The sequence below is a fragment of the Lontra canadensis genome, unplaced genomic scaffold (genome assembly GCF_010015895.1).
Source record: "Lontra canadensis isolate GAN:19392208 unplaced genomic scaffold, GSC_riverotter_1.0 scaffold72, whole genome shotgun sequence".
In the NCBI taxonomy this organism is placed as follows: Eukaryota; Metazoa; Chordata; class Mammalia; order Carnivora; family Mustelidae; genus Lontra; species Lontra canadensis.
The window spans coordinates 3,167,032-3,179,695 of record NW_022631066.1 but is presented as its reverse complement, the minus strand read 5'-3'; the positions used below and the strand labels follow the sequence as shown (position 1 = coordinate 3,179,695).

Here is a 12,664-nt window from a genome sequence, read left to right as displayed (position 1 = left end):
TTTAAAAAACAATCAGTCAGAAATGAAAAATGCAGTAACTAGGATTGGAAACAGGTTTGATGCAATGAACACAAGACTGGAAGAATCAGAGGAAAAAATAAGTGACACAGAGGACAGAAAAATGGAAAATAATGAAGCTGAACAAAAGAGAGAAAGAAGAATTAGGGAACATGAGAACAGACTTAGGGAACTCAGTGATTCCATCAAACATAGTAACATTGGTATCACTGGAGTCCCAGAAGTAGAAGAGACAAAAGGAGGCAGAAAATTTATTTGAGGAAATAATAGCTGAAAAATTTCCTAATCTGGAGAAGGAAACAGATATCCAGATTCAGGAGGCACAGAGAATTCCCATCAAAATCAACAAAAGTGGGCTAACACCAAGACGTATTGTAATTAGATTTGAAAAATACAGTGATAAAGAAAAGAAATCTTAAAAGGAGCAAAACAAAAGAAGTCCTTAACTTATAAGGGAAGACACATAAACATAAACTTGGCAAGCCAGAAGGGAGGAGCAGCATGATACTCAAAGTGCTGAACAGGAAAAAATCTGCAGCCAAGAATAGTCTATCCAGCAAGGCTATCATTCAAAATTGAAGGAAAGATAAATATTTTCCTAGATAAACAAAAGCTAAAGGAGTTTGTGACCACTAAACCAGCCCTGCAAAGAATATTAAAGGGGACTCTTAGAGTACGAAGGAAAGACCAAAACAGACAAAGAAAGGATCAGAGAAAATCTCCAGAAACATAGACAAAACAAGTAATAAAATGGCACTAAATACATATCTACCAATAATTACTCTGAATGTAAATGGACTAAACGCTTCAATCAAAAGACAAAGGGTGTCAGAATGGATTTAAAAACAAGACCCATCTATATACCGCCTATGAGAGACTCATTTTAGACCTAAAGACATCTGCAGACTGAAGGTGAGGGGATGGAGAAATATTTGTCATGCAAATAGATGTTAAAAGAAAGCCAGAGTAGCGATACTTGTATCAGACAAACCAGACTTCAAAAAAAGGATTGTAACAACTGATGAAGAAGGGCACAGTATCATAATAAAAGGGACGATCCAACAAAAAGATCTAATAATTGTAAATATTTATGCACCCAACATGGAAGCACCCAAATATATAAAATAATAACAAACATAAAGGAACTAAGAGATAATAATACAATTATAGTAGGGGACTTTAACACACCACTTACATCATCTGAACAGAAAATGAACAAGGAAACAACCGCTTTGAATGACACACTGAGGAATGCCTGGGTGCCTCAGTTGGCTAAGCATCTGCCTTTAGCTCAAGTCATGATCCCAGGGTTCTGGGATCAAGTCCTGCATCAGTCTCCTTACTCAGCAGGGAGCCTGCTTCTCCCTCTGCTTGTGCTCGTGTGCTCTCTCTCTCTGACGAATAAATAAATAAAATCTTAAAAAAATTAATGATACACAGGACCAGATGGACTTAACAGATATATTCAGAACATTCCATCCTAAAACAGCAAAACACACATTCTTTTCAAGTGCACATGGGGCACTCTGCAGAACAGATCACATTTTAGGTCACAAATCAGGCCTCAACAAGTACAAAAAAGACTGAGATCATACCATGCACATTTTATGACCACAACACTATGAAAAATGAAGTCAACCACAAGAAAAAATTTGGAAAGACCACAAATACAGGACATTAAACATCCTACTACTAAATGAATGGGTCAACAAGGAAATCAAAAAAGAAATACAAAAAATACATGGAGACAAGTGAAAATGAAAATACAGTGGTCCAAAACCTTTGGGATGCAGCAAAAGCAGTCCTAACAGGCAAGTACATAACAATACAGGCCTACCTCAAAAAGCAAGAAAAATCTCAACTTAAACAACATAACTTTACACCTAAAGAAGCTAGAGAAAGAAGAACAAAGAAAGGCTAAAGTCAGCAGATGGAAGGAAATAATAAAGATTAGCACAGAAATAAATGACATAAAACTAAAAAACAAACAAAACACCAACCAAAAAACCCACAAAAACAAAAAAGAACCCTAAAAGAACAGATGAAAACAGGAGCTGGTTATTTGAAAAAAATTAACTGACAACACCCTGGTCAGACTTATCAAAAAGAAAAGAAAAGGACCCCCAAAAATAAAATCACAAATGAAGAAAAAGAGTAACAACACCACAGAAACATAACTATAAGAGAATACTATGAAAACCAATATGTCAACAAATTGGACAATATGGAAGAAATGGATAAATTCCTAGAAACATGTAAATTCTCAAAACTGAATCAGGAAGAAATAGAAAACTTGAACAGATCAATAACCAGCAAAGAAATTGAATCAGTAATCAAAAATCACACAACAAACAAAAATCCAGGGCCAGATCGCTTCACAGGCAAATTTTACCAAACACTTAAAGAAGAGTTAATACCTATTCTTCTCAAACTATTCCAAAACATAGAAAAGAAAACTTCCAAATTCATTTTATAAGGCCAGCATTATCTTGATATCAAAACCAGGTAAAGACTCCATCAAAAAAAGAAAACGATCGACCAATATCCCTAATGAATCTGAATGCAAAAATTCTCAATAAAATACTAGCAAACTGAATCCAACAGAACATTAAAAGAATCATTCACCATGATCAAGTGGGATTTATTCCTGGGCTGCAAGGGTAGTTCAATATTCTCAAATCAATCAACATGATACACCACATTCATAAAAGAAAGGACAAGAATCATATGATCCTTTCAGTAGATGCAGAAAAGGCATCTGATAAGGTACAACATCCATTCATGATAAAAATCCTCAACAAAGTAAGATAAGAGTGAACATACTCAAGATAATAAAGCCCATATACAGAAGTGCCATAGCTAATATCATCCTCAATGGGGAGAGTTTTTCCTCAATGGTCAGGAATAAGACAAGGATGTCCACTTTCAGTACTATTATTTAACACAGTATTGGAAGTTCTAGCCACAGCAAACACACAGCAAAAAGAAAGGAAAAGGCATCTAAATTGGCAAGAAAGAAGTAGAATTTTCATTATTTGCAGATGACATGACTCTATGTAGAAAACCCAAAAGACTCCACCCAAAAATTGCTAGAACTGATACATGAACTTAATAAGGATACAAAATCAACATACAGAAGTCAGTTACATGTCTATACATCAATAATGAAGCAGCAGAAAGAAAACCAAGGAATCAATCTCATTTACAACTGCACCAAAAACCACAAGATACCTAGGACTAAACCCATCCAAAGAGGTGAAAGACCTATACTCTGAAAACTGTAAAACACTGATTAAAGAAAGTGAAGATGACACAAAGAAATAGAAAGACATCCCATGCTCATGGATTGGAAGAATAAATATTGTTAAAATATCTGTATCACCCAAAGCAATCTACACACTTAATGTAATTCATATCAAAATAACAGCATTTTTCACAAAGCTAGAACAAACAATCCTAAAATTTGTATAGAACCACAAAAAATCCTAAATAGCCAAAGCAAACTTGAAAAAGAAAAGCAAAGCTGGAGGCATCACAATTCCGGACTTCCAAGATATATTACAAAGCTGTAGTAATCAAGACTGGCACAAAAACAGACACAGAGATCAATGGAACAGAATAGAAAACCAAGAATGAACCCACGACCATACGGACAAATCTTCAACAAGGAAAGAATATCCACTACTTTCTTGACTTGAAAGAGACCGTCTTTTTCTTGGTTTGCCTCCTACTTCACTGGCTGTTCTCCATGGCCTTTGCTGGTTCTCCCACATCTCCCTGACTCTTAAAGTTTGGAATGCCCATGGCTTACCTCCTAGACCTCTGTTTTTCTTACTTTCACCCTCCCTGGTAAACTTACTCAGTTTTGCGGCTTCAAATTGCCTTTTAAGTATCAATGACTCTCAAATTTATAGCTATAGCTCAAATCTTTCTCCTTATAACTCCAGACTTATATAACCGACCATCTATATTCCAGATCCATTTGAATGTTTAACATTTAATTTAGCATGACCGAAACCAAATTTCTGATTTTCCCCCAACCAGAACTGCTTCTATATCAGGCTTCTCCATCTCAGTAGTAACAACAGCAATTAGACAAGTATCTATATAATTACTGAGGCCAAAAGCTTTAGATTATCCTCAACCTTTTCCCCTTCATATCCCACATTCAAACAATCAGTAAAATTCTGTCAGCTCTTTGTTTCAACTAAATCTACAATTTGACTAGATCCACTCTACATTCTACATCACAATTATCCCACTAAGTAACTAATGACATACAGACACTCCTCAAACAATAATCATTCTGAAATTTAAGTCAAATCACGTACCTCTTCAGTTCAACCCCCAACATGGATCCCCAACTTACTTATACATAATAGCCTAGGTCCATGACTCTGATCTCATCTCATTTTACTGTCCCCCTGGTTCACCCTGCTTCAACTGTACTGGGTTCCTTACTGTTTCCCAATATCATGCAAGTTCTTACCTCAAGGGCTTAGCATACACCATTTGCCTTTCTTGAATGCTCTTCCCAACTTGTCAACAAGACTCAACCCTTACTTCCTTCAGAGGTCTTTTCTGAACACCTGACTTATATTTACTTGTTTGGTTGTTTCCAATTATTTCCCCCTACTAAAACGTGAGTTTCATGAGGCTAGGGGGTTTTGTTTTATGTACCGATCAATTTTCAATGCTTAAAATTTAGCAGGCACCAAATAAATTTCTGTTGAATTAACAACAAAACTGATGAGTGTACAGAGCCAGGTAACAACTCTGAGTAACCTATCTACTTTGTCCTGGTCCCTCATGTCTGGATAGTCACCAAAAGACTGATTGGCTCTGGCCTGAAAATTACACATTAAGAACCAAAAAGAAGCTGCATTTGTTTCTACCAAATTTCTGGTCCACTAAAAGTCTTTCGAGAAAGTTACTATTCAATGTAATGTAAACAACTTGCTCCAATCAGTGTCTCTGCTTGGGTAGGATAAAATTTCTTCTGGCATTCCTTCCAATTTCAACACTGCTAGGTAGAGAAACAGAGATTAAAACAATTTCCTGGATCTTTCTTTTCGAATTCTATTTTGACATGGAATCTTCTTGATCATCTATGCTTCTTTATTTTCCCATCCTTGTCCATACAGGGAAGTGCTCTGGTTATTCACACTGCCTAATTAACTCTGAAATTAAACTAGATGAAACTGTAAGTGAAAATTCTATGAGGGTTCACATGCAAGCTAGATTATATAATCTAAATTTTAAACTACTACTACTAAATTTCTGTATTCTTTTAAAAGGCCTTAATTTTCCATGAGTAACTGGAAAGCACCTTTAAGATCTCTGGACAAGTTATGTATAAGAGTCTCTGTAGGGGTCCCTGGGTGGTTCAGTAGATTCACTGTCCTGCCTTTGCTCAGGTCATGATTCTGGGGGGGCAGAGTGGGGGAGGGACCTACTCAGCAGGGAGTTTGCTTCTCCCTCTCCCTCTCCGTGTTCTCTCTCTCTCAAATAAATCTTTAAAAAGACTCTAGCTAGAGTTTAATCATGATAATTTCTAAAAAGGATTCTTGATATTAAAGATACTCACAAAAGTCTTCAGAGTTATATTTTCACTAATGATTTTTACACATATTGTAGTATCATTCACTCTGAAAATGAGGTATATTTTGTCTCCATGAGAAGCAAGTGGCACCAGGTGAAATGGCACCAGGTGAAGATAATGAATCTAGACATATCACACAATTGTTTGCAGGTGAGACTCTTAAGTGGCGAAATGCTTACACTTTATAACTCTTACAAAAATGAAATTCTTAAAATCATTGTGCTGGGGTAAAAGCAATTTTATATTCCATTATTTTTCATTAAATGTAAATTTCCATTTAGTGTCAAACTCAATAGTTCATACAAATTTAGGATAGTTTATAGGGGGAAAATGTACATTTCATATCTAGTCATGAATGACATCATATTCATATCTTGTCTAGGATAACAATTGTTGGTAAACCTTAATTTTTTTTTTACCCACATAACCATTCAAAGCATTTTTTGAAGGACTCAATCTGATTGTGTGAAATTCTAAATCTTTCACCCCATAATCCTTAAATCAGTGAAATGCCATCTTCTCCTTGGCAGTAGGTTTCAGATAAGGAGACTGGATATCTACCCTCACTTACCACTCCCAAGGTAGGAGTAAAGCGCAACAAACGAACTTCACAAGTTAGCCTCAAGCTAAAAAAGGAAAGAAAAGAAATGAAAGGAAAACAAAAAGAAAACGATTTTGTGCTACTGGTTGGGCTTCTCTTCCTGTAGCAGCACCCCAAGAGCCTCCGATGCCCAGAAAACTTAAGAGCCTCTTTTACTCTAATTCTAGGACCAACTCGGTGGAGGCCTCAGGATCCTCCAGATTTCAAAACTGTGATACGAACCCCTATCCAACAGGCTAAAAAGTCCATAGTACTTCTGCAACACAGACGCCGACCAAAACGCATTCCCTATCTTCCGGGAAAGGAAGAGGGAAGAAAGCAACTAAAATAAGTGTAACCGGGTAGGTGAAAATTTAGGGAAGCCATGGCTATTCTTTCCACATTCAGGGGGCAGGAAAGGGAAGGTGTAAAAGGTCTACCCATACTCCTCCTCCTTCTTTCTCCAACACAGCTGGGTGGAAGGATCTCCCCCCAGAATGGCAGAGGTTAGAGAAGGTATCACCACCCCAGGCTGGTGGCACCGTCCAACCTGTCACTGAGACCGGAACTTGAGAAGAGGAGCACCGCGACGAGGAACGGGGGGAGGGGGGCAAATTCTGCGGCTGGGGTTACGAAGAGACCCTGATGGGCCCAGGTGAGGAAGGCAGCCAGAGCCCCGGAAGACCAGGTGCTGGCCGCGGCGCCTGGCTCCCTCGGAGGAAACAGGGTCAAAGCCCGCCCCACCCCCTCCTTTCTGCTCGGACCCGCAGGTTTCTACCCCGGAGTAGCCCAAGTAGGCGCAGCCCTCGGGCAGGCCGGCGGCCCCGCTTACCTGCTGCACCCCGAGGAACTGGTAGAAGTTGAGCTGCACCTCCTCCACCAAGTCAAATAACTCCAGGTCTCCGCTCTCCCAGCCGTGTGCCGGCCCTACGGCCGCCAGTAGCAGCAGCAACAACAGCAGTGGCCGCGGTGGCGGCGGGAACGGGACTGGCCGACGCCAGCGGCGCCGAGGAAGCCGGGCCAGACAGGAGCAGGTAGCCGTCATCGCGCTGGGCTCGGAAAGGTCACCCGCCACGCTGTGCTGTCGGCCGAGACCGGGGACGTGGCGGGCAGCGCGGGCTGTGGGGACAGTGCCTGTCAGTCAGAAGCACTGGCAGCCGCACGGAAGTAGCCCTCCCAGGGTCCCCGTCCCCCCGCCCCCAGCGGCTGGGCTAGGGCGGCAGAAGCGGGCGAACGAAGCCGAGGGTAGGCGGCGGAGCGGCAACCTGGTCTACCTTCCGCAGACCCTCACCCCAGGCCTAAAAACAGCTGTAAAGCCAGCGCCGGGCGCTGAGGTTGCAGAGGGGGAGAGGCTTCCCCTCGCCTCAGCCTATCCCAGGCCTCTCTTCCGGTGACATCACGTCTCCTAGCAACCGCGGGACGGGGGGCGGGGCCGGAAGTAGGGAAGCCGGGTGCCCCAGATCCCGGCCTCGGAGAAATGCGTTTTTGTCGCTGGCACCCACTGAGGAGCTGTACGTTTATTTACACAGATTAAGGCACGTGGAATCATGCGTGTACCTAAAACAACCCAAGCATAAATTTCCCTAGAAACGTCTATCTTCTTACTTTCTTCCCCCCATAGTGAAAACAAGGGCATATCTTAACACTGATTTGATTATGGCCTGTTACAAACCTTATATTATACTGTCAGCACATAAAAATATAGGAAGAATTGAACCCACGCCTGAAAGGGGGCATAACTGGTGAGTGATCCAGAGTGTCCTTTATGGCAGAGGTGAAGCGGAAATGGAATTCGGACCAACGCAGAAAGTATACTTCTAAATAAGTTTCATAGGCATAATACCATAGAATAGGCAGCTTGGTAGAATGCATAATGGTGACGCAATCCCGGTCTTAAGGAAGTGCAGTTTACCCACCTTAGCCCACTTCCAATTGTGTTTCCTTTCCCAATGAGATGTTTTTATTTTTTATTTATTTATTTGACAGAAATCACAAGTAGGCGGAAGTAGGCAGAGAGGCAGGCAGATAGAGAGGGAGAAGCTCTGCTCAGAGAGAGCCTGATGTGGGGCTCGATCCCAGAATCCTGGGATCATGACCTGAGCCGAAGGCAGAGGCTTAACCCACTGAGCCACCCAGGTGTCCCCAATGAGATGTTTTTAAAAGACATTTAGGCTTAAAAGGTTCCTCCTTCCCACCAGTGTCTTACTTCTTAGTTCTACAGTGCTTCTGTTCCGTATGTTTTAATTTTTTCCTCTACCACTATTGCTTTCTCTTGCATAAATTGTATTTTCTTCTTAGGCATCTTACACTTCTCCTCCCTGAATCCCTACTCTTTTTGAGGAAGTAGAACGGAACATATGCTTGTATAACTCAGGGTGCTGGCCCAGTTTTTAAAATTTTACATTAAAATTTTCCCATCTTGGGAAGTTAAGCTTAATAGGAGTTAAGTTAAGCTCAATGGGAGAATGATAAAACTATTTTCACTCTTATAGTAACTGTATATTATATTTCCTAAAGTTTAGAAAAATAGTACCTAGGAAGAATCTTAAGAAATCCTTTTATTATAGAACTTAAAAAATATTTTTAAATAGTCATAAATGAATGCAAGAATATCTTGCTTTACAGTGTATATTCTTGAATTCATCACATTTTAATTTGATCCTGAGGCTTACCTTTCAAAGATACAAGAACAGGGGTGTGTTCATCTTCTAGGGCTGCTACAAAAAAATACTATAGAACCGGGTAGCTTAAACAACAGACATTTATTTCCCACAGTTCTGGAGGCTGGGAAGTCTGAAATCTGGGAGCCAGCATGGTAGGGTTCTGGTGAGAACCCTCTTCCTGTACCCTTACAAGGCAGGACTGGGGAAAGTGAGGAGGAGGAGAGAGAGAGAGAAAGGGAGGGAGAGGGAGAAAGAGAGAGTGAGAGAGGTCTATGGAGATTGTGTTTCCTTTTATAAGGGCACGAATCCCACAATGGGAGCTCCACCATGATGACCTTGTCTAAGCCTAATTAACTTTGATAGTGTGTGGCTAAGCTGGTGTGTGTGTGTGTGTGTGTGTGTGTGTGTGTGTGTGACTAAGATATCTTATAAGAATACGCCATTGGCAATGAGGAAAGCAGAAAGATCTAGGTTGTTGGATGGGTCTTCCACATAAAGATTATGTGATGATCTTGTTGTACATGAATTTGAACATCATAATGACCCTTACTTTCTGCGAGCGATTGTGAAAGAGCACTGGTAATTTCATGGACCAGTAGAACTCAAAGAGGTTTAAAGAAGACATCTGGGGATGCCTAAGTGGCTCAGTTGGTTAAGTGTCTGCCTTCGGCTCAGGTCATGATCCCAGGATCCTGGGATCAAGCCCCACATGGGTCTCTTTGCTCAGCGGGAGCCTGCTTCTCCCTCTCCCTCTGTCTGTGCTCTGTTGTCAAATGAATAGATAAAATCTTAAAAAACAATGAAGAAGCCATCTGGTAGTCTATTCCTCACTTTGGATTAGATCAGACTTAACCATACCAACAGAACTGAATATAATACTTACTATAGTAAAAATCCAAACCTCTCTTAAAATTGCTGTTTTGTGGTTAGGTCTATTCATCCTAAGATTTAGAAATATCTGGCTCTCATTAAATCTTGAAATTTTCTCTTTTGCTCCATTGTAACTCTTTCTCAAATATAGGACTTGAAGTTCTAATGTTCTTTAATGTTCTAATGTTCTTTAATGGAACATTATCACTCAGTAATTTTATTTATTCAAACACTATTCACAAACTTATATTGAACTGGCAAAGTTTAGGAAAATACTGTTTGGGGGCAGCGCCTCTTTAGAAAGTAGTTCCTTTTTAATTTATTTATTGTATTGAATTTTAATCATTTTAAGGTCCTCATAAATACAGATTTTCTCCATGTTGTAAATAATAAATATATTTCTAAAAGTTGACACATGGTTTTCATTTCTCTGAATAATGTGCTATTAACTTGACTAATCTCAGAGTGTATAAGAGCACAGATTCTAGAAGCAGACTGATTAAATTTGAATCCTGGTTCTACCACCTGGATCTCCTATAGGGTGATCCCTCTCTTTCAGTTTCCTCATCTGTAAAATTAAGGTAATATTACTTCCAAAATTAAAGGTCCTTGTGGGAACTCAGTGGGATAATGAGTGCCCGGTATATAATAATTGCAATTTAAACGTTACTATTATTTTATGGGACGTCTCCATCTACCTTGTATTAAAGGTTCCAAAATAAATCTTCTATTCTTAAATGTTTAAATGTTATCTTTAGGGGTGCTGGGGTGGCTCAGTCCACTGAGTGTCCAATTCTTGGATTCAGCTCAGGTCATGGTCTCTGTTAAGGTGAGATCAAACCTGGTGTTGTGCTCTGCACTCTACGCCAAGTCTGCTCAGCCCTCTCTCTCCCCCTCTGCCCCTCCCTTCACTAACGCTCTCTCTCTCAATAAATAAATAAATAAATAAATAAATAAAATCTTTTAAAAAAATGTTATCTTTAAGTCATTTGTTACTAAACTTAGGCAGTGATTGCCCACTTCGCCAGAAATTTATCCAATCACTGGCTTGCCCAAGATGGTGGGAGACAAGACTATCTTTACAAAATAATGACTGGTTCTCAAAGCCAGTTTAATTTTTTGTTCCAACTCTATAAATCATTCACGATTTGGGGGCTAAATCCGGCTTAAGGTTGTACAATAGATACCTAATTAAAAACATGTGACTCTATTGAACAAAAGGAAGGGAAATATTCACATTCAATGATTTAGTCACTAAACAGTCACTGGTCATTGTCTTACCCTGAAATAGCCTTGTATTTTCAGATAATGAGGTTTTCCGCTTTACATAGACTTCAATGTGTCACAACGCAATCCATGTTAAAATTTCTTTCTTCTCTCACCTTCTACAATTTGAAGATTATCACTGATTTTTTCCAAAGGTTTCTAGTAACTCACTTGAATTACTTTTTCCAATTTGAAAACTAGTTTTTCTCCTTTTCCCTTTAGCTAACCAAGGAGGAAATAAATTCTCTCTTACTGACTCCTTAGTTCAGCAGGAGCACAGCAATCATTGTATTTTTCTCATATACAAAGGCTCCAATTAGTGTGCAAAAGAAAATTTTAACAGACCCCTTCATCATCTACTCTTTCAGGCTGAACAGCCTGGTTTTGGCATTCTGCCACTGAGTCCTAATATTGTTTGTGATGCCAAATTGGAATACAAAGGGAAAAACAGTACAAAGTTGCTGTTCACCTCAGTCAACAGGCCACAGCTAAGGCATTAGTTTATGCATAGAAATTCCATGCCTCATATAAATGCCTATTATTTAATTTATGAAGAGGAGGCAGAATTTTAAAATAATACTGAGTTAGCAATATGTTCAACATGGAAACAAATAGAGATAGTTTAAGGAAAATTTAGCTCCCAATGGTAGGCTATGGGAAATTTAAATTCTTTTACTATGCCTATGGCCCAGCTTCATCTCTCCCTCCTTCCAATACATAATTCTCTTTTATTTTTGCTCACCACAGAAAGACTCTTAGGCCAAGACCCCATAATTAGACTCGTTTAACTTTTAAAAAACTTGAATAATAATAATTCACCACCAGGGGGCAAAGAACAGTTTTACAGGCAAAGGTTATTTTTAACAGCCTAAAAAAATTACCTGTGTGAACATAGTTTTTGTTGCTGTTGTTGTTAGGATTTCAGTAGCTTCAAATTAAGAGATACATATTCTAACCAAAATCTATAAATTTAAGAAGAATCATGTTTACAAAAGAGAAAATTGAACAAGTTGCCAATAACCAGGTGCCCATTCATTTACAATCATTTTTAGATGCTGAAGCAGAAATTTCTGCCTCCCCTTTCCCTCTCCTTTCATACACTTGCAGGAGGAAGAGAAGTAGAAATTGAACTTTTGAAATACTGACCTAACCTTGTCTAGGCTGGCCTCTAACCTGCGTTTAACACGCGCTTTCTTTCTTTCTTTTTTTCTTTTGAGAGAGAGTATGTGAGCACAAGTGGTGGGGGCGGGGCAGAGGGAGAATCAGGCTCCCCTCTGAGCAGGGACCCCAACGTGGGGCTCAATCCCAGGACCCTGGGATCAATCTGAATGGAAGGCAGACTTTTACCCAACCGAGCCACCCCGGCGCCCCAACACATGCTATATTTTAACCAGTGGTCTCCCAGGAGTGTATTTCAGCTCTGCTTTTTTGTTAACTTTGTGTGATTAATTGTACTCAGGTCTTTAACTCCATCTAAAATTGGGTTTATTGACTCTAATTTTATACCTTGCCACTTGTTAATTTTATAACTGTGAAATGATGTTAATACTTGATAAGCACATCAATTTCCAAATGATCTCTTTTGAGAAGATGGTATCACTGCACTTAAATACCAGAGTTGTGGCTACACCTAATAGACAATAACAAAATTATCGAGACAGTAAA

General features: G+C 39.6%; 1 protein-coding gene across 1 annotated transcript in view; it reads right to left on the bottom strand.

The window, feature by feature from the left end:
• Window positions 1-7,444, bottom strand: part of DNAJC1 (DnaJ heat shock protein family (Hsp40) member C1) — a 215,946-nt gene extending 208,502 nt beyond the window's left edge. The window contains exon 1 of the mRNA XM_032880835.1: window positions 7,033-7,444. Coding sequence (XP_032736726.1) covers window positions 7,033-7,245 — 213 coding nt within the window. The 5' untranslated portion in view covers window positions 7,246-7,444. The remainder of the gene's footprint in view (window positions 1-7,032) is intronic.
• Window positions 7,445-12,664: the final 5,220 nt, after the last annotated feature.